The 23,466-nt window shown below is 45.4% G+C and overlaps 1 protein-coding gene across 1 annotated transcript; it reads left to right on the forward strand.

Moving 5' to 3' along the window:
* Window positions 1–2,323: 2,323 nt before the first annotated feature.
* Window positions 2,324–3,392, forward strand: LOC127316445 (uncharacterized). The gene has a single exon (XM_051346837.2). The coding sequence runs from the start codon at window positions 2,436–2,438 to the stop codon at window positions 3,027–3,029; it is 594 nt and encodes a 197-aa protein (XP_051202797.1). The 5' UTR covers window positions 2,324–2,435; the 3' UTR covers window positions 3,030–3,392.
* The last annotated feature ends 20,074 nt before the right edge of the window (window positions 3,393–23,466 follow it).

A 23,466-nucleotide genomic window follows, 5' to 3' on the forward strand; every position in this document is an offset into this window, starting at 1 on the left:
TACTTTATTATTAAAAATAGATGTCAATGTATAAAAAAACAGACGCACTATATTTTATTATTCTTCTGTTTGCATTTGTTGGGATCAGAAAAGTTGTTCGTGTTATTGACACACTTACACAATGAAAGTGCCGCTAATTGTGTTATGTTAAGATGGCTAACATAGCTAACTTGGCGGAAGATCTCTAGATAAGAGACATGATGGGTTGAAATGGGTAAAAAGAACAAAAACAACACATGTTGGTTCTCGAAGGGTTAGTTATAAGAAGGGTAAAAATGCCATGTATAGGATGAGTATCTAAAAACTAAGTCAAAAAGATATCATCATTCTCCATATTTTGTTTTCCCGTGGCAACGCACGGGCATTTTAACTAAAAATCTCATGTGTGTGAGAACTGCGAAGTAGAATGTGAGTAATAGAAATTTCATATTTGCAAAATAAATGAGAAAATGGAATAGACCAAGGGACATACTTATTTTGTAAGCTTGCAAATAAGTAGATATGTGTTCCTACTTAATTCGTGAAATCTACTTATTTTGATCGGGAGACTTATGTTGATAGAATGATCACACGGTATGCTTAGTAGTAGTACCGCTAAAGCTCTTTATACATTATTAAGTACCGCACATGTGGATTTCTTTGTCAGTACAGTGGATCGATTGAAAGAGCCTCCGATGATGTACATCAACTATTTACTATGTACAATTTTATAGTTTGAGAATTGAGATAAACATGTAAACTTATCATCCATTGTAATATCTAAAAATACAATTTGTATAAAGTCTATGAGATTTTTTTTTCTGAAGACTCGTCTAATTTTCCACATTTTCTTTTGTTTGATAGGCGATTGTGTAATTTGAAGAACTTGTATGCCCTAGCATTTTATTTCTTTCATTTGAATGTTTAACTAACATCTTGATATTCTGGCAATGGTTCATTTTCTAACTCAAATGAATATTATTTTGTAAGTTATATGTGATTCAAAACATGTGGCGTGATATTAACTTGTTATACACGTAGGTATGACCAAATTGCACAATATTAGTATTCTATTCCTTATCTGTGATAACTTCTACCGATGGTGGTCTTGCGCAGAAAGAGGTCACGACTATGCACCTGGACGAGCAGCCACGCGAAGAACTTGGTTTTGGACAGCAAATAGTCCCAAGACAACGTCAACATGAGATGATCTAAGCTAAAAAAAAAAGATCAGGAAAACCTAGAGGGTGGTCTACTGGGTTGCCAGCTAACCTTGCCCGGTTCTCCTACAGTAGCTCAAATATCTTCATGTGCATTACTTTTATGTATTGTGGCAACCAAATATACTTTTAAGACCCGTGGCAAAGCACGGTCATTTGTACTAGTGCTCTTAGAAATGAGGTCCTTCCGGACCGAGTTCTTGTTCAAGGACGACATGACGGGGACCGCATCCTTGCCGTCGTCCCCTCACCCAGCACCAACGGGACCCCTGCCCGCCCCCGGTTTGGACGGCCTGCAGCAGCTGACGCGACGAAACCGCCGGAGACGGGACGCGACCTGATCCTGCCTCCCGCACGGCACGGCACGGCACGGCCGATGGAGCTCCACGTCGCTGGCGCCCGGACCGCGACGGCGCAGCTAGCTACAGACACATCGGCCCACCGTACCGACCTACGCAGCTGCTAGCCCACGGGTACGGCAGAACGCAACAGAGAGCACCCTGGTAGGTCCGCTGCTGGTTTTGCCCGCCAGCGGCTCAGTTCACGCCTCCACGGTCGCGATCGCGGCCACGTAGGTCGGCACCGCGCCGTCCAGTTTGTACGCGCGTGCGGCCGTTTTTTTCACCGCTTTGCGAAAGTCGCGGCGGCGCCGCCGCGTGGTGTGCGCGTGTGACGGACGAACGGCAGCGCTTGACTTGCAAGGCAGGCAGCACCACACGCTTGGTCGCCGATAAAAAAATACTCCACTGATCGAACAGAAAGTAGCTCCGGCGGATAGGGACGGCCATGTCGAACTGCTGCGGGACGAGGTCTGGCCGCAAAGGTCCAAGCCCCGCCGCAAAAACAGGGGCGCGTCTCCTCCTCCAACGGCATGGCAATATGGCATGGCAGCCCTATCCATATCCCAGAGGCCATCTCATCGGACGCGCAAAACCGTCCGTCGGGCGGACCAAAACCGTACGCGCACCGGTAGCTCCGGGAAGCTCGGCGCCAGGGAGGAAGGATCCAGATCCCCTCTGGCCCCCACCTGTCATACCCTCCATCCGCCAGATTCCTAACTGCATCAACAGCTCCTCCCCAAAAACGCGTCTTCCCTTCCCGCCCCACGCGCCTATAAGTACGCTCCTCCCCTAGAATCCAACCTCAACATCCAACTCGACCAGCCTCGCCACAAGAAGATCATCCAACCCGCAACACACGAACCACAACAGACCTCGATCCATCCTCCAACCATCCATGGGCAAGATGCGCTCCCTCTTCTCCCGCAACGGCAGCACCGGCCGCCGCTCCTCCTCCTCCAGGTCCTCCACCCCACCCTCCCCCACCCACAACCCCACCACCTCCTCCTCCCCGCCCCGCACCCCCACCACCCCCTCCACCTCCGAGATGGAGCGCGTCTTCCGCAAGTTCGACGCCAACGGCGACGGCCGCATCTCCCGCGCCGAGCTCGCCGCCCTCTTCGCCTCCGTCGGCCACGCCGCCACCGACGACGAGGTCACGCGCATGATGGAGGAGGCGGACGCCGACGGCGACGGCTTCATCAGCCTCGCCGAGTTCGCCGCCATCAACGCCGCGCCCGACGCCGCCGTCGTCGAGGAGGACCTGCGCCACGCCTTCGGGGTCTTCGACGCCGACGGCAACGGCGTCATCTCCCCCGCCGAGCTCGCCCGCGTCCTCCGCGGCCTCGGCGAGGCCGCCACCGTCGCGCAGTGCCGCCGCATGATCCAGGGCGTCGACCGCAACGGCGACGGCCTCGTCTCCTTCGACGAGTTCAAGATCATGATGGCGTCCGGCGCGGGATTCGGCTGCAACAGCAACATCCGCGCCTGAAGATCCAACAAGGAAATCCCCGGCCGTATAATGTGACTTCGCTGGATCAATTCCGTGGCTCCCTGCTCCTGTTCATTCATTCTTTTGCGATCGGCGACAACACTTGTAAATATTATTACCCTTTACCCACCGTCAAATACTCCCCGGCCTATAGTTAGCTAGCTGCATAAATCACGCCAACGTACATTCTCCGAGTGCGATTATTACTACATAGTAAGATCGGAATTGTTGGCTGTAAAATGGCATCTTCATTTCCGATTTTTACCTTTAACTGCCGGTTTGGCTCAAATGTTTTCAGAGTACAACATCGGATGAGCAGAATGTAATTCGCACAATGAATGACAATATTACTCCTTAATCTTCTTCTGCAAGTGTCATACATAGCAGTAAATGCCATTTACATTTTGAGGATTTCGTCTAATAATACTAACATCCCCGATCGAAGCTTTTGTCAACTTTTTCAAGGCATGCAAACCAGGAGCCGCGTGACGCTTTGACAATGCCTGAATTAATTCCTGAAAACAACCGCCCAGCCCGACTAGACTGGACAACAAAACCTCCGGTTTCGCTATCCAGAAATTTGCATTTAGCTCATCTACAATTATTAATTGGTGATGTAGATGAGAGAGAAATATAAAAAGAGGGCTCGTCTTCTCTAGTCTTCTCTAGCTAAAAGATGATCTCTTAGCAAAAATCAATTAAACCACATATTTATGATATCTCATTACAAGAGCAACACTAAAAGTTACGCATTATATATCATATTTTATTATTATTTCTACATTACGTGACTGGATTAAGATAAGATGGTGTTATCAACCGTTGTTCATGCACTTACCTCGCTATAATAGAATGTGCCGAGTATTTGAACCGAAACTCTCAGTTCTGATGACGACAATGACACACAACCAATGCAACCTAAATTCGATCTACTGGTAAGGCAAGATTATTAATTTCCCATATGACTCTGACAGGCGGTGTTTTCTATACAATAGACTAGTGACTGACTGAGCATTGACGAAGAAAGTCTTAAATAACATGAGTTTTGTACTGACCAAAATATATATATGGGTGCTGCGGTTTTCCAAACGAATCACTTAGCTGATTACCTCTGTCCGGCGTATTGTATACAGGGGAAACGACTTCACAGTGGTCAAGCCAACAGGGTTCTACTACCGATACTTCCTGCACAATTCATGGCTCAGTTGCCCTCAACTTCCAGGTAGACCTGTATGCATTGACAGCTTGACGCCGATACACCAGCAACAAATTGACGGATACCAACGATACTTAGTACCATGATCCTAGCCTAAGGAACATGCAGATGTGACTGGAGGATATCATCAAATGACGCGTCAGGACAGATAGGTAACCCACGACCTTCCCATCTTCACTGAGATCACGCGGCCGCCGGGACGACAGATAACCCACGAGCTGCCTCATCTTCAGGCTTCAGCTAGTTGCAGAGCCAGTTGATTCCAACATACCTTCAGAAAGATTCCATAGAGAACAAGATCATCTAGCTAGCAATGTCTCATTCCACATGTTTGCATTATTCGGACGAGAGACGATTAGGCGCCAGTGGTGGCCGGCTACGCATGACAACTAGGTCACCGTGTGTGCCATGTCTCATATTCCACGAGTCAGCTACGGAACCGATGGACGGAGCAGTGCTCGCAGAACTGTGGGGACGCGGAGCTCGTGCTGGGAACTTCACCAAAAGATTGGACAAAAAATAGGAACTGCCTGCGAAACTTACATGGCATTATAACTACTGGTACCTTCCCTGATCCTTTGCAATTACTCGATCGTTTCCCTGGAGTAGTTTGGTATGACTTTCCAGTCTTCATGTTTGGTGGGCATCCCTCGGCGGTATGCCGGAAATTTACAAAAGTTATGAAAATTGGAAGGACAGTCAAGCTGGTACCTTCGGTCCTTCAAAATTCATGGCAACCCAAAGCAAGCAAGTTTCCTACCTAGCACATGGAGAGGAGTTTCCCCATCTTCTTCTCATTTCTGGCAATCCGAGCCTGACACATCTGCAGGAGAGTCGGTATCTTACTCAAAACATGCGGCGACGCGACATTCAGTTAGCTAGCTGATGCAGCTTCCTGCCGCAGGAAATGTCCAGGCAGCTTCTCGTTCATGATTCATGTGCCTTGCTGCTTTGGCAGGCGAGGCTTTCCTCGTTTTGGCAATTCACTCGGCAGACGCTTCGATCGGTCGGCTGGCCAAACCTTTCAGAGGTCGTTATGAAAGACGTCAATGCCAGGCGACCCGGTAGGCCGGTAATGATCAGATTGAGTATGGCGCGTGGCAGGAATCAGCCCTAGGTTGGTGGCAGTCACATCTGGTTGCCCCGCGAGCTTGCGACCCAGACCTGAAATTAGCCAAGTTGTTGGAGCTGCCTTAGAGCATCTCTAGCAGATTCTCAAAACTGCAAATATCCACCTATTCAGACCACCCTAAACGTGTTTTAGAGGCCGAAAAACGGTCGCGCAATCTAAATGCGTCCTGAATATGCTGTTATGCGGACCGCGTTTAGCGTGTCCGGACTGCGCATCCCTTTATCGGCCCGCAACCAAAAACCGCAAACACATGGTTTATCCAAATTATTCGATAATTCTCAAATGCAGCAACATAATCATGTAAAATAGATTGTTCAAAGTACTTAAGCATACATGAAACACGACACCAAAAGAAGATCGAACATCACATCATGAAAGAGGGAAGTGATCACGCTTCACCGTCGCTTGCCGGCGCATCGACATGGCCGCCGTCGCTCGCCGTAGCATCTCCACCTCCGACAGTCATCGCGGTAGCCATGGCAGCGCGTGCAGCTTCCCTCCTCCGCGCCAAGATCTGCGTCTTCGTGAGCTTCCACCACTCAAGGGTCTCCTCATCCATGGCGGCCGGGTTCATCAACATAGTGGCATTCTCCGCCGCGATGAGCTCCGCCATGGCACGGTGCTTCTCGGCGCGTGCTCTCTTCTCCTCAATATCGACCTTGCGCTTTGCATCCTCCCGGAGTGTCGCCCACTTTGCCTCTTTCTCCCTTGCCTTCGCCTCCATCATCTCCTTCTTCGCCGCCAAAGTTTTGATCAACAACGCCTCTTTGGATTTGACCAACACATCGATCTTGAGAGACAATGAAGCGGCCTCTCCTTGTATCTTGATCTTCTCATTGGCCGCCTTGCATCCATCCGCCCGCTTGTCCTTGTTGTTCTTTTTGGTCTCAAGCACGTCATCCTCCTCCACGTCCTCCAACTCGATAAGCTTGTGCTTCGACGGTGGCACCTCTTGTTCCCTCAACTTCCATTTCAAATTGTGCTCAAGAAGGGCATAGCAATGAGCGAATTTGAACGATACATGCTTCAAACCCGGCGGCATCTGCCGGAACCTTTGTTGCGCAATAGTTTCCCAATCGTCAGTGTTGGTGCCGCTCGGTGGCGTGTTCCTCACTCCCTCGATATAACCCGACCACCGGCTGCACGCCGTCTTGATGGTGTCCCATCGGCCTTGGAGCGAGCGGTAGGAGTGGGTCGGAGTAGTAGAGAGAGGCGGCATCAATTGGAAGAATTTATCCTCGATGCCGCCTGTACAAGGGTCTAAGGAGAAAGTTCGCATTTGGATTTCTCGCTTTTGATCATTCTTCAACTTAGACACCCATACCGGGACAACATAGACAACAGATAATGGACTCCTCTTTTAATGCTTAAGCATTCAACAGTTAATATTCTCATAAGAGATTGAGGTTTTATGTCCAAACTGAAACTTCCACCATGATTCATGGCTTTAGTTAGCGGCCCAATGTTCTTCTCTAACAGTATGCATACTCAAACCATTTGATTGTGAAAACCGCCCTTACTTCAGACAAGACGAACATGCATAGCAACTCACATGATATTCAACAAAGAGTTGATGGCGTCCCCAGGAACATGGTTATCGCACAACAAGCAACTTACTAAGAGATAAAGTGCATAAGTACATATTCAATACCACAATAGTTTTTAAGGCTATTTTGTCCCATGAGCTATATATTGCAAAGGCGAATGATGGAAATTTAAAGGTAGCACTCAAGCAATTTACTTTGGAATGGCGGAGAAATACCATGTAGTAGGTAGGTATGGTGGACACAAATGGCATAGTGGTTGGCTCAAGGATTTTGGATGCATGAGAAGTATTCCCTCTCGATACAAGGTTTAGGCTAGCAAGGTTATTTGAAACAAACACAAGGATGAACCGGTGCAGCAAAACTCACATAAAAGACATATTGTAAACATTATAAGACTCTACACCGTCTTCCTTGTTGTTCAAAGCTCAATACTAGAAATTATCTAGACTTTAGAGAGACCAAATATGCAAACCAAATTTTAGCAAGCTCTATGTATTTCTTCATTAATAGGTGCAAAGTATATGATGCAAGAGCTTAAACATGAGCACAACAATTGCCAAGTATCACATTATCCAAGACATTTTACCAATTACTACATGTAGCATTTTCCGTTTCCAACCATATAACAATGAACGAAGCAGTTTCAACCTTCGACATGAACATTAAAAGCTAAGAACACATGTGTTCATATGAACCAGCGGAGCGTGTCTCTCTCCCACACAAGCATTTATTCAAACAAAAACAAAAACAAACAGACGCTCCAAGTAAAGTACATAAGATGTGACCGAATAAAAATATAGTTTCAAGGGAGGAACCTGATAAATTTGTCGATGAAGAAGGGGATGCCTTGGGCATCCCCAAGATTAGATGCTTGAGTCTTCTTGAAATATGTAGGGATGAACCACGGGTGCATCCCCAAGCTTAGACTCTTCACTCTTCTTGATCATAGTATATCATCCTCCTCTCTTGACCCTTGAAAACTTCCTCCACACCAAACTCGAAACAAACTCATTAGAGGGTTAGTGCATAATTAAAAATTCACATGTTCAGAGGTGACACAATCATTCTTAACACTTCTGGACATTTCCCAAAGCTACTGGAAGTCAATGGAACAAAGAAATCCATCCAACACAGCAAAAGAGGCAATGCGAAATAAAAGGCAGAATCTGTCAAAACAGAACAGTCCGTAAAGACGAATTTTAAAGTGGCAGCAGACTTGCTCAGATGAAAATGCCCAAATTGAATGAAAGTTTCGTACATATCTGAGGATCACGCACGTAAATTGGCAGATTTTTCTGAGTTACCTACAGAGAATTAGGCCCAGATTCGTGACAGACAGAAATCTGTTTCTGCGCAGTAATCCAAATCTAGTATCAACCCTACTATCAAAGACTTTTCTTGGCACAACAATGCAATAAAATAAGATAAGGAGAGGTTGCTACAGTAGTAACAACTTCCAAGACTCAAATACAAAATAAAAGTACTGTAACAAAATAAACACATGGGTTATCTCCCACGAAGTTCTTTCTTTATAGCCATTAAGATAGGCTCAGCAATTTTAATGATGTACTCGCAAGAAATAAGAGTTGAAGCAAAAGAGAGCATCAAAAAGTAAATTCAAAACACATTTAAGTCTAACATGCTTCCTATGCATAGGAATCTTGTAAATAAACAAGTTCATGAAGAGCAAAGTAACAAGCATAGGAAGATAAAACCAGTGTAACTTCAAAAATTTCAGTATATAGAGAGGTGTTTTAGTAACATGAAAATTTCTACAACATATTTTCCTCTCTCATAATAATTTTCAGAGGCATCATGAACAAACTCAACAATATAAGTATCACATAAAGCATTCTTATTCACATGCATAAAAGTATCATTACTCTCCACATAAGCATAATTAATTTTATTAGTTGTAGTGGGAGCAAATTCAACAAAGTAGCTATCATTATTATTCTCATCATCAAATATAGGAGGCATATTGTAATCATAATCAAATTTATCCTCCATAACAGGCGGTACTAAAAGACTACTATCATTATAATCATCATAAATAGGAGGCAAAGTATCATCAAAGTAAATTTTCTCCTCAATGTTTGGGGGACTAAAAAGAGCATGCTCATCAGAACCAGCTTCCCCAAGCTTAGAACTTTCTATATCATTAGCAACAATGGTATTCAAAGTGTTCATACTAATATGTTCCATGGGTTTTTTAATTTTCGCATCAAACCATCCATGTCTTAAATCAGGAAATAGAATAAGAAGCTCACTGTTGTCCATTATGCCAAACTAGTGTAAACAAGAAACAAAAAGATGCAATTGCAGGATCTAAAGAAAATAGCTTCGAGCACACACACAACGGCAACAGAAAAGTACTTTACCTGGGACCGGAGTATGAATGCCTTTTACCTTTCCTCCCCGGCAATGGCGCCAGAAAAGTGCTTCGTTGCCGGGATCCGGTGTGTGAGTGCCGTTTACCCTTCGATCCCCGGCAACGGCGCCAGAAAAGTTGCTTGATGTCTACGGGTGCTTCTATTCTTGTAGACAGTGTTGGGCCTCCAAGAGCAGAGGTTTGTAGAACAGCAGCAAGTTTCCCTTAAGTGGATCACCCAAGGTTTATCGAACTCAGGGAGGAAGAGGTCAAAGATATCCCTCTCAAGCAACCCTGCAACCACAAAGCAAGAAGTCTCTTGTGTCCCCAATACACCTAATAGGTGCACTAGTTCGGCGAAGAGATAGTGAAATACAAGTGGTATGAATGAATATGAGCAGTAGTAACGGCTCCAGAAAAGTGATTGCTGGCGTGCAGTTGATGGTAGTAATATTGCAGGCAGTATAAATGCAGTAAAACAGTAAACAAGCAGCGATAGCAGTATTTAGGAACAAGGCCTAGGGATCATACTTTCACTAGTGGACACTCTCAACATTGATCACATAACAGAATAAATAGATAGATGCTAGACTCTACACCCTCTTGTTGGATGATGAACACCACTAACTGTGTAGGATTACACGAACCCTCAATGCCAGAGTTAACAAGCTCCACAATATTCAATGTTCATATTTAAATAACCTTAGAGTGCATAACAGATCAATATAACCAAACCAAGTACTAACATAGCATGCACACTGTCACCTTCACACTACGAAAGGAGGAATAGATCACATCAATACTATCTTAGCAATAGTTAACTTCATAATCTACAAGAGATCACAATCATAGCCTACGCCAAGTACTACACGATGCACACACTGTCACCATTACACCGTGCAGGAGGAATAAACTACTTTAATAACATCACTAGAGTAGCACACAGATAAATTGTGATACAAAACACATTGCAATCATAAAGAGATATAAATAAGCACTTCACTATGCCATTCATAACAGTGAATAAGTATTCTGTGAAATATAGCCTAAGAGACCCACACGGTGCACACACTGTCACCTTTACACACGTGGGACAAGGAGTCTCCGGAGATCACATAAGTAAAATCCACTTGACTAGCATAATGACATCTAGATTACAAGCATCATCATATGAATCTCAATCATGTAAGGCAGCTCATGAGATTATTGTATTGAAGCACATAGGAGAGAGATGAACCACATAGCTACCGGTACAGCCCCGAGCCTCGATGGAGAACTACTCCCTCCTCATGGGAGACAGCAGCGTTGATGAAGATGGCAGTGGTGTCGATGGAGGAGCCTTCCGGGGGCACTTCCCCGTCCCGGCGGCGTGCCGGAACAGAGACTCCTGTCCCCCAGATCTTGGCTTCGCGATGGCGGCGGCTCTGGAAGGTTTTCTCTGGTTTCGTCCCACGTGGTAGGGTTTTCGCGACGGAGACTTTAAGTAGGCGGAAGGGCAAGGTCGGTGGAGTCCTGGTGGGGCCACACACTAGGCCAGCGCGGCCAGGGCTTGGGCCGCGCCGCCCTACTGTGTCCCCACCTCGTGGCCCCACTTCGTTTCCCCTTCGGACTTCTGGAAGCTTCGTGGAAAAATAGGACCCTGGGCGTTGATTTCGTCCGATTCCGAGAATATTTCCTTACTAGGATTTCTGAAACCAAAAACAGCAGAAAACAGCAACTGGCCCTTCGGCATCTCGTCAATAGGTTAGTTCCGGAAAACGCATAATAATGATATAAAGTATGCATAGAACATGTAGATATCATCAATAATGTGGCATGGAACATAAGAAATTATCGATACGTCGGAGACGTATCAAGTAGCAAGTTTTCCCTCAGAAAGAAACCAAGGTTTATCGAACCAGGAGGAGCCAAGAAGCACGTTGAAGGTTGATGGCGGCGGGATGTAGTGCGGCGCAACACCAGGGATTCCGGCGCCAACGTGGAACCTGCACAACACAACCAAAGTACTTTGCCCCAACGAAACAGTGAGGTTGTCAATCTCACCGGCTTGCTGTAACAAAGGATTAGATGTATAGTGTGGATGACGATTGTTTGCAGAAAATAGTAAAGAACAAATATTGCAGTAGATTGTATTCGATGTAAAGAATAGGACCGAGGTCCACAGTTCACTAGAGGTGTCTCTCCCATAAGATAAATAGCATGTTGGGTGAACAAATTACAGTCGGGCAATTGACAAATAGAGAGGGCATGACAATGCACATACATGATATGATAAGTATAGTGAAATTTAATTGGGCATTACGACAAAGTACATAGACCGCTATCCAGCATGCATCTATGCCTAAAAAGTCCACCTTCAGGTTATCATCCGAACCCCTTCCAGTATTAAGTTGTAAACAACAGACAATTGCATTAAGTATGGTGCGTAATGTAATCAATAACTACATCCTCGGACATAGCATCAATGTTTTATCCCTAGTGGCAACATCACATCCATAACCTTAGAACTTTCTGTCACTGTCCCAGATTTAATGGAGGCATGGACCCACTATCGAGCATAAATACTCCCTCTTGGAGTTAAGAGCAAAAACTTGGCCAGAGCCTCTACTAATAACGGAGAGCATGCAAGATCATAAACAACACATAGGTAATAGATTGATAATCAACATAACGTAGTATTCTCTATCCATCGGATCCCGACAAACACAACATATAGCATTACAGATAGATGATCTTGATCATGTTAGGCAGCTCACAAGATCCAACAATGAAGCACATAAGGAGAAGACGACCATCTAGCTACTGCTATGGACCCATAGTTCAGGGGTGAACTACTCACTCATCACTCCGGAGGCGACCATGGCGGTGAAGAGTCCTCCGGGAGATGATTCCCCTCTCCGGCGAGTGCGGAGGCGATCTCTGAATCCCCCGAGATGGGATTGGCGGCGGCGGCGTCTCGATGGGTTTTCCGTATCGTGGCTCTCGGTACTGGGGGTTTCGCGACGAAGACTATATGTAGGCGGAAGGGCAGGTCAGGGGGCCACACGAGGGCCCCACACACCAGGGCCACGCGGCCAAGGCCTGGGCCGCACCGCCCTGTTGTGGCGGCGCCTCGTGGCCCCACTTCGTCTCTCCCTCGGACTTCTGGAAGCTTCGTGCAAAAATAGGACCCTGGGCGTTGATTTCGTCCAATTCCGAGAATATTTCCTTTATACGATTTCTGAAACCAAAAACAGCAGAAAACAACAACTGGCTCTTCGACATCTCGTTAATAGGTTAGTGCCGGAAAATGCATAAATATGACATAAAGTATGCGTAAAACATGTAGATATCATCAATAATGTGGCATGGAACATAAGAAATTATCGATACGTCGGAGACGTATCACGATGCACAAGTGGCAAGTAGGCTATGATGTTAATTTTTTTGTTAGGTAGCATTCACTTGTGAGTTTTCATTGTTTTCTATGAATTAACAGATAATATTTTTTCTTATGTTTTGATGGCATAGATCTCCGTTCTCTTTTTTTGCTTCAGTAGACAAATAAAATATATAGTAGTGAATATACTCAGAAAAAGTTTATAAAAAAAAATATTTTTGTGAACCTTCCCAATCTTCTAACAGTAAACTAACGCTTAGTGAGTAGTGTCTTCAAGTATTAAGTTGCATATGATTCTTTTTCATTCTATGGATTTTTTCATTAAGTTAAAATCGCTGTCTATAGTGTGACAGGCTGACAGCAAAATATAAGGAAAACGTTTCGCATCCGGCGACGGATCGGAGCAAAAGATCGGTTGTCCGGATCGCTCCCTTGCTTTCCCCCTTTTGGGCCACCATCCATGCACGTTACAGCCCACCACCACCATGACCTGCTACGCTGAAGCCCACCACCACCAAGGCACCAAAAATATGTATCCACGTTTTTATTACGAAATGATATGGAAAATGCTAGATTTTCTCGATGTTGCATACCTTATTTATTTTTGTAAATAACTGTTGCGGTCAGAAACCCACCGGCGAGCAACGACGGGCAACACAGTAGAGCCGGGAGGCTGCCAAGACTGCGGCTGGCCCTGGTCCCTCGAGCGACGGCCTGCAAAGACTCGGCACGCACGTCCGATGCTGGTGCAAGGGCGTGCCACCTGACCTATACCTGGTCAGGAAGGTGATGGATTTGCCTCGCTTAGTTTCCTGCATGGCATACACGTAAACATTAAATACGAGCCTCGATCGGCTCTCAGGTTATCCTGTGAATCGGCTCAAGGAGCCGATCCACCCATGATTCGTACGAGGTGTACGATCACATGGTGGTCCTGCTTGATCGAAATAAAGCTAAAACGACCTACTACGATTTAGGGTTTTCACCACATAATCGGAACATCCTACGCGTGATTGAGCCTGGCGGCCACGTACGGTGATCATAAACCGACCCTAGACAAGGCCTAAAAACCAACATAAAGTTGATCCCCGGAACATCCTGTCTAGGGCTAGCAAACTACACCCTACGTGCCACTGGATCCTTCAACCCGTTTGTAAGGCCTAACTATGCAGATATTAAACTAATCCTTGAAGAACAAGGAGCAATCATAACGGATCGGATCTACTAACTAACGATCAAGCGGGGTGCCGCCCTTACACCTAAGATAGGCGTAAAGGCGGCTAGACGTCTAAGGGTTGCATGCATGGACGAAAGCATGTAACACGACGGAACAATGCTAACCCTAACACATCTATGATAACTACGTTGCTCGCCATCAACAAGGCTTCAGCACGAGCAACGCATGAACAACGAATAAACGTTACTGCCTAGATCGCGAGATGCGATCTAGGCAGCATGATGCTTACCCGGAAGAAACCCTCGAAACAAGGGAGTTGGCGATGCGCCTAGATTGGTTTGTGATGAACGTGATTGTTGTTTATTCCATAAACCCTAGATACATATTTATAGTCCATAGACTTTCTGACGTGGGAATAATCCCAACCGTGCACGAGCCAAATTCTATCTAACCGACATGGATCCTACTATATTTACAGATACACGGGCAAACTAGCCCAAACTTTGTATACAAGGCCGATTCATGTATTTCTTCCAAGTATATTCTTCAAGCCCATCTTTAATCGCGGCCCACCTCTGATCCGGTCAAATTCTGGTGATAACACATGCCCCCCTGGTTTTGGAAGTGTCAATTCCAAAATCACTCTGTTTTTCTTCGTCGGGTCATGTCGTGGCAGAGCAGAACCGTCGCAGTATCCTTCATTATGATGCCTTGCCTTCTCAGCTTCTCTGCATGAATTGATAGATTCGGCGCCATATCCTCGAGAACCGTCATGGCATTAAATCTCCACTATACCCCTTTTATTTAACCACATCGAGTAATTTGCTTCTTCATCCTCTCCCTCAGTATCAGACACCGAAAAACCCTCCTCCACCATGGACTCATCCTCCTCCTCTGATGCATCGGCTCTCTCCTTCCAATCCTCTTCCTCAAGCGAGCCGATGCCGGAGCACAACCAATGGGAAGAGCCGGAGTGGGACTTTGACTTCGTGCCCGACGGCCCACCCGAGGCCTTCATCGGGTCAGATGGCGATTTGCCCCTGACCGATGGAGAGGACGACCTCCGGTTCCCGATCGATGGAGAACTGGTGGCGGAGAGTGATGATGATCTCCTCTCTTGGGGTAACTTCGCTCCCTCCGGCGAAGAGGAAGAAGAGGAGGATGAAGAGGACGACACCTCCTCCGACGAGAAAGAAGAGGAGAGCGACACTTCCTCTGACGAGCCGCCGGCGAAGCGCTTCCGCGGCTGGGCCTGGTCAGATGACGACGAGGACGATGATGACGAGGAAGAAGCCCCCGTCGAGGGCTACGGCAGTAGCGACGAGGAGCTTGCCAGCAGTAGCACCGGCGGCGGCTACAACGGCGACGATGAGGACAGCGACGGTCCCTAGAGCAGGGCCAATTAGTATAGTACTAGCAGTAGCAATCTGCCCTCCTTTTGTTCTTCACTACAAGAAAAGTTCTGATAGACAACATCTCAAAATCGTCCGCTAAGGGGTATTTTTCGTCGCCTATGGGCCTAACCCGACGATATGGGTTCTGTTGTGGAAACTGCGTCAGGCAAAGTCCTATGGCGATTTTTTCGGTCCGTCGCGCTTGGGCGCCCTTCCGCCACGGAAAATCGGACCGTTGCCCAAGTGTTTCCGGGAGCCCGTTGACTGCTGACGTCATGCAAACTGACACGTGGCGTACGCCGTTAATCGCGATTAACGGCGTTAACCTACGAAACCCCGTGGTAGATGGTAGGCCCACACGAGGCCTGCCACGTCTTAAGCGGGCCGGCCCATTAAGTTTGCGGGCCGGGCCAGCTAACTTAGTTTGACCGGTCAACTATATAGCTGGGCTGGTCCATTAGTTACGTGGGCCGGGCCTAACCTCTAAGGTTGACTGGTCAAAATTTTAATGGGCCGGCCCACTAAGCATGTGGGCCGGGCCGAATGCACTCGATTGACCGGTCAACAGGCAAAAGGGCCGGCCCACAAGACATGTGGGACCCACTTTCCTGGTATCGGGCCGGCCCATTTACAAAGTGGGGTCCACATTAAAGCAACTGGGCCGGTCCAAGAAGTTATTGGGCCGGCCCAATTAGCATGTGGGTCCCACTTTCCTGCTATCGGGCCGGCCCATTTAGTACGTGGGGTCCACATTTGATCAAATGGGCTGGCCCAACAAGCCAGTGGGCCGGGCCAAAAGCACCGGTGGGTCCCACTTTCCTGTTAAAGGGCCAGCCCATTTAGTATGTGGGGTCCACCATATAGCAAGTGGGCCGGCCCAACAAGATAGTGGGCCGGGCCAAAAACACAGGTGGGTCCCACTTTCCAGTTAAAGGGCTGGCCCATTTAGTATGTGGGGTCCACCATATAGCAAGTGGGCCGGCCCAACAAGATAGTGGGCCGGGCCAAAACACTGGTGGGTCCCACTTTCCTGTTAAAGGGCCGGCCCATTTAGTATGTGGGGTCCACCGTATAGCAAGTGGGCCGGCCCAACACGCTAGTGGGCCGGGCCAAAAACACAGGTGGGTCCCACGTTCCTGTTAAAGGGCCGGCCCATTTAGTATGTGGGGTCCACCATATAGCAAGTGGGCCGGCCCAACACGCTAGTGGGCCGGGCCAAAAACACAGGTGGGTCCCACTTTCGTCTTAAAGGGCCGTCCCGTTTAGTATGTGGGGACCACCACAAAAGCAATTGGGCTGGCCCAACTAGTTAGTGGGCCGGCCCAGTAGTGGGTGGGGTCCACCTTAAAGCAAGTGGGCCGGCCCAATAAAAGTGTGGGGTCCACCTTAAAGCAAGTGGGCCGTTTAAGGGATGGGAATTCGTGATTTAGATACTGAGAATATTTACGCAGCATTGATTTCTGTCGGATAGCCTCACTTACCACAAGCACCAAAGAAAAAATGCGCGAAAGAACTATAAAAACTAACTAAATATTACATCAGCTGCAAGGCATTGAAAAAATATTACAGAACCCAGAGAAATTGAATGGTAATTAAACCTAGCAATACAATGAAGGGATCCGGCAATCTTTTAAGTTGTCCATGCAGCACCTATATTCGAAACAAAGACATTACAAGTTAAGACAGCAACAATGGAAAGGCAAAGACACTACAATATTGTTTGCCAAAGAATTTGGAACTCATCATTTCGTCGTTATAACAAGATCATTGTAATGCGCACAATAAGCAAACAAAGAGTGCATGCCGCATACCAACAGCCAATATAACAGAGCATGTTAGAATGAAACAATGAGACTTACTACTGTCGAGTCCCATGCAAACCAACATGTTCAGGGAGTACAAAATTGGCATGAACAACATAGTAGCAGGCTATAAATTTTGTAACAACGACTGAGCAAGATGAAGTTATGATGGCTACATCTATAGAGCAGGGAATGTAAACCAAAAATAGAAGTTACGATGGCAAAAGCTAAAGAGGAGGGAATGTGAACCAACATGTGCCAAGTGCAATAACTTCATTTTGGCCGTGAACTAAATAATACTCCTGAACTTATAGTGAAGGGGATGCAAATCAAGATGTTTCGGGATATAAACTTGTAATGAGCAACACATAGAGGATAGTTAATGCTGGAGCTTAGGATGGACCAGATTTAGAATATAGTGGGATCACCTGTGAACTTGTATAAGAGGGAATGCAAACGAATATGTTCAGCTTTCCATATGTGAGCGTCATGCCAAGTCAGAGAAACAAGTCAATAATGCAGCTTTTGAAGAACAAGATGGCACGCAAAATTATTATCTAGTAGTATGACAAGTTTATTTGTACTACAGGCTAGATAGCAGAGTGATAGCATGCCAAACTAAGTCCTTACTTTGTTAGCTTACAATGAACTAGATACAAAAAATGGCATCACCTGTAGTACAGGGAATGCAAGCCAACATGTTCATGGAGTAAAAAATTGGCACAAACAACATAGTAGCGAGGCCATAATTTTTGTAACAACGATCGAGCAAGATAAAGTTATGATGGCTAGATCTACGAGCAGGGAATGTAAACCAAATATAGAAGTTACGATGCCAAAAGCTATAGAGCAGGGAATGCGAACCAACATGTGCAATTACTTAAAATTGGCCATGAACTAAATAATAGCAGGATGTTACTATAATACATATAATTTTTGTAACAACGACTGAGCAAGATAGAAGTTATGATGGCTACATCTACAGAGCAGGGAATGCAAACCAAAATGTTCAATCACTTAAAGTTAGCAATGAAGTAGAAAATAGCAACGTGTTACGGTCATAGCTAGGAATGAACTAAAAGAGCTTCAGACAAACAAGCATCTGAACCCAGAACATGGCGCTAAAACAAGGGACTTACATTAGGAGAAGCACTCTGTGGGAGTCACAGCAGATCTTCCTGGGGTTGATAGATCCGGTGATGAAGTACGCTACATGTGCTACTTGGGGTTGGAGAGACGGCCATTACACTTCATGATTACTCATCTCATCTGCAAAAACGTAACGGCGCGTCGTTAGCACAAACAGGTTCCCCCAAGATTAAACAAGAACTTGCAGGCAAGCAATAGAAAAGCGACAGTAGAAGAGTTTAGATCATGCACGGCGCCGGTGAAGCAGATCCGGTTCGTGCACAGCGGTGTCGGTGAGCAAGATCCGATGCGGTGGACGACGGATCCGGCGAAGCGGCTCCGGTGGGGTGGACGATACCGCAGCTGAAGCGACTGCGGTAGACTGCTAGATGAGCATATGGTTTCGAGGTTCGGCGGGGATGATCCGATCCGGTTGATGACGGCGTCGATGAAGCGGCTCCGGCAGGCAGCCGGATGACGAGGATCGCGAGGGCTCGGGTAGGCCAGGGAAGTCCAGCGGGGATGTTCCGGTGCGGTGGTCGTGGAGGTGGGGGAGAGGGACTTGGGAAGTTCCGGTGGGTGGTCTGAGGGAAATGAATTTTTTTTGGGAGGGTTTCCGGGCTAGGGAGGTGGTGATCCAAAAAATGACGGGCAGACCCCCCCACCAACCGACTTTGCTATCATCTCAACAGGGGTAGAATGGGAATTTGGAAGCGTGTGAAATTTTTGTATTTTGTAGGCGGGAAGTTTTGCCGCTATGAGATTTTGAATTTCGCTAAGGTCCAAGTATAATGATAAAAAATTGTGAGACCGTACTAGTACCTCTGTTCAAGGCCGAGTGCAAAATCAAATCATCGTCACCTTGAATATTGGTCACTACCATGGTCATGATCTATCTCTGAAATTAGCGTATCCGCTATATCTTGCAAAGTATAATGATAAAAAAATTGTGAGACCGTACTAGTACTTCTATTCTAGGCCGAGTGCAACATCAAATCATCATCACGTTGAAAATTTGTTACCATGATCATGATCTATCTCTGAAATTGGCGCATCCGCTATATCTTTCAAAGTATAATGATAATAAAAATTTTGAGACCATACTAGTACTTCTGTTCAAGTTCGAGTGCAACATCAAATCATCATCACGTTGAAAATTTGTTACCATGATCATGATCTACCTCTGAAAATGGGCGCATCCGCTAAAACTTGCAAAGTATAATGATACAAAATTGTGAGACCGTACTAGTACTTATGTTCAAGGTCGAGTGCAACATCAAATCATCATTACATTGAAAAGTGTGTTACCATGATCACGATCTATCTCTGAATTTGGCGCATCCGCTAAATCTCGCAAAGTATAATGATAAAAAAATTGTGAGACTGTACTAGTACTTCTGTTCAAGTTCGAGTGCAACATCAAATCATCATCACGTTGAAAATTTGTTACCATGATCATGATCTATCTCTGAATTTGGCGCATCTGCTAAATCTTGTAAAGTATAATGATAAAGAAATTATAAGACAGTAGTAGTACTTCTGTTCAAGGTCGAGTGCAACATCAAATCATCATCACGTTGAAAATTTGTTACCATGATCCTCTGAAAATGGGCGCATCCGCTAAAACTTGCGAAGTATAATGATACAAAATTGTGAGACCGTACTAGTACTTATGTTCAAGGTCTAGTGCAACATCAAATCATCATTACATTGAAAATTGTGTTACCATGATCATGATCTATCTCTGAATTTGGCGCATCCGCTAAATCTCGCAAAGTATAATGATAAAAAAATTGTGAGACTGTACTAGTACTTATGTTCAAGGCCGAGTGCAGGATCAAATCATCATCATGTTGAAATTTGTTACAACGATCATGACATATCTCTAAAATTGGCGCATCCGCTAAATCTTGCACGTGGCGCATCTCGGTGCGGAGCAACAAGCCGGTGCTATCAAGGTTGAGGCGTCGGTAGCGTCATCGGGCTCTCCTCTTTTGATAGATCTTCTACATGGCGTGGCGCACCGCCCACCGAGAAGCAGTCACATGTGAGATCGAGGTGGAGACGTCGCCGGCATCCTTGAGGCGCGACCGCCCTTCTACGAGCCAGAGTCGACTCAAGGTATGAATCCATGCGCTGTCGCGTCCCTTCTGCATATGAAGTGGGATGCCTTAGATTTATTGTTCTTCTCTTACGATTATTTCTAGCCGGACATGTGTGCTCTTTCTCTGAATATATTGCTTGAAAAGCTAACCAAGTTACTTAAATTCACTTCGTTCTTAATCTTGCGTGCTAATTTTGTTATTTTTCTTGACGAGTGGTGCGCGCAAGGAAATTTATTTCGGGTGTCTGAGCTGTTAGGCCTAAGTCGAAATCCTCAACTAAACAAGGCCTCAGGCTTAACACATAAAAAGGTGTTCAATCTCGCCCACAATGTCCTCTTCTTTCCTCTTCCTTTATTGGAACTTGTTTTGAGACAAGGAAAGTGGCACGTGTAATGTGAGTAAAACCCTCTTAGCCAAAATCAGCTACGAGCAAGATTTTATGTATTGTAGATTCCCCAATTGACTCTCATCCCCAATGTAGTCTTTTTTATGTCGGTATAGACTTCTTTCTTTGGATGTATACTATCGTACATGGCATGCATTTGCCTAATGAGGAGCATTGTATTGCCATTCTAGCCAACCTGATCGATCTGTCAAGCTTCATGCACGAGATGCCATGTTTAATTTACTCCCTCGCTCCGATCCATATTTCTTGGTGTAAAATGAATGTGAATCGGAGGGAGTACTCTTCTTAGATAGTACTATACCAGTTCAAAAAAAAAGTACTGTACTACTACATCACAAATGCATCAAAAGAGTACTACATCACAAGACCACCACGGTTGTACTAGTAGAGTTTAATGCTTAACTTCCAAAGGGAATAAGATTACACATATGAACTTTAAACAGTGCGCTGTCCGATGTGCCGTTTGTTTGGGAGCACAACATAAATAATACTACCCCGTCCATACATAAGTGACTAAACTTTGTCTGAAGATGGTTTCATCTATATATGTTTTTAGTGTGTAGATACATCCGTATCTTGAAGGAAAAAGGTGAGCCGCTAACTTTTTGAATAGAGTGAGTAATACAATTCGGATAAACAATGGTGTAGTAAAACAAATACTCCTGCCCATCATAAAACAAAACACAGATTGACTCAAATATATGTACAGATCACAAAAAAGGCTTCATCAGAACCCGAACATATACATGCAGAGATGACCGTTTGATCACATAAAACAAAGGTTTCGTGGCATATTTATGCCCCCAAAACAAGCGAGACGTAGGACGGCGCCAACGTACTAGCAGCTAGCACTATGGAGCTGCGGTACGGATAAATGGTGCAGCGACATTTCCACCAGAACGAAAACTAAAAGACATCAGACCAAACAAAAGCTGGGCTATCACTTCTTGCCCAAACAAGCCTTGCTCCTTCATATGCGACTTCCTTTTCTCTTATGGATGTTGAACTTTGAATTAGATGGGTTCCTGACAACGCGTTCTTTTTCGTGTCCTTGATGTTGCACTCTGGATCAGGTCGGTTACTGTCAGGAAATGAACAAATTGATCAGCAAAAGTCATATGTAAATGAATGCAAAGGTTACATATGAATGACTAACCCGGTCTAACTGAGTAGGGATGTAAAGTGCACCAACGTCTAGCAGAATTGTACTTTCTCCACTGCCAGTTGCTCATATCTAATTGGAATACTCCCTCCTTTGCCCGTACAACCAGCTCATTTTTGTCCTCAAATACGCAGAGTAACCTTACTGCATGTTTCCAATTGTATGGAAATGATGTGTCAAGGCCAAAAAAAGTATCCAATTCAAAATTTATATGACATGTCCATGACTCGTGATCGTTGTTGATGATCTTGTCTTGGCCCATGTTTGTAGGGTGAAGTCTCTTATAACAGCAAGGGCAACATCTCCATTATGTCCCTTGAAGATGTGAATGTTAAGCATGAATATATCATGCGTCTCATGAGGGCACTGAATATATTTCAGAGCCTTCTTTGCATGGTCAAGCTCAATGATATATCTAGACTTCGTTGGCCGTACAAAATACCCCCTATGAGAGTTGCCGGTCTACGGTCAATCTCTCGACAAAGATCGGAGTTGATCGAGCTAGAAACTCCCATTCTTTTGAATCTGGTGAGTAGATATGAGCATGTGCATCGTAACGTTTAGTTGTTATCCAAACAACCGAGAACTTGCCACAATGTGTAAACGGTTCAGAGTTGTTTCTCGAACGAGAGAATTGAGCCGCTTGCTTTCAATTGTGTGATTGCGCCACAATGGTGGATTCCGGTATCGCTGTGAGAACTTGCCTAATTGGATCCTGCATCGATATATACCCACTGGATACATTAGAATGGAGTAGCACCATACCATCGCGGCATCCCAGGACATAGATTTTGGGACCGTTCACTTGAGACGGGATTGCCAGCATCTTCAAGATGGCCGGGTGAAGATCATGCTCTGTGATGAATCGATTGTCCTCGGAGTTGTTGGTGAAAAACCCTAGCAACGGGTTTCCTCCGTTGTGTGACACAGTTAGCTTTCTGAAATAATTGCTTCCCACACATTGCCTCCATGCTTTCTTGGTGCCTGATGCAGCTAGTAAGCAGGTTGGATGAGGAGGAAGCCTGACAAGAATCTGAGAGACTACATCTCCAGGCAGATCGTTGATTGTTGTGGGTGTCCTTCGACTGAAGCTGGTAGGATTATGCAAATCGCACGATGCATCGTCAAAATTATGTAAACAGCACACTGCATCATCTATTTTTCAAAACAAAATGCAACATCTAATTTGACTAAGCAGCAAAATGCATCATCTAATTCATCATCAAAGTTTCCTAAACTGCACGGTGCATCAGCAAAATCAAAATATTGTAAACAGCACAATGCATCAGCAAAATCAAAATAATGTAAACAGGACAATGCATCAGCAAAATCAAAATAATGTGAACAGCACAATGCATCAGCAAAATCAAAATATTGTAAATAGGACAATGCAATTGTAATCCTGTTGCATAATCAATGAAGCCCTTAATTTGCAAAAAAAACACCACAAAAATAGGATGCACCAACGGAAGGCAATCTCGCATATACAGTAATAATTGCTAACGTGTCAACACGATTGGAGGAAAAAGAGACCTCTACAGGACCCAAAACGCTGTGGTAACATCAGATGGGGTTAGCTTTGATATAGGTAATAAAATGTAAACAGCACAATACATCA

Source organism: Lolium perenne, chromosome 1, assembly GCF_019359855.2.
Source record: "Lolium perenne isolate Kyuss_39 chromosome 1, Kyuss_2.0, whole genome shotgun sequence".
NCBI lineage: Eukaryota > Viridiplantae > Streptophyta > Magnoliopsida > Poales > Poaceae > Lolium > Lolium perenne.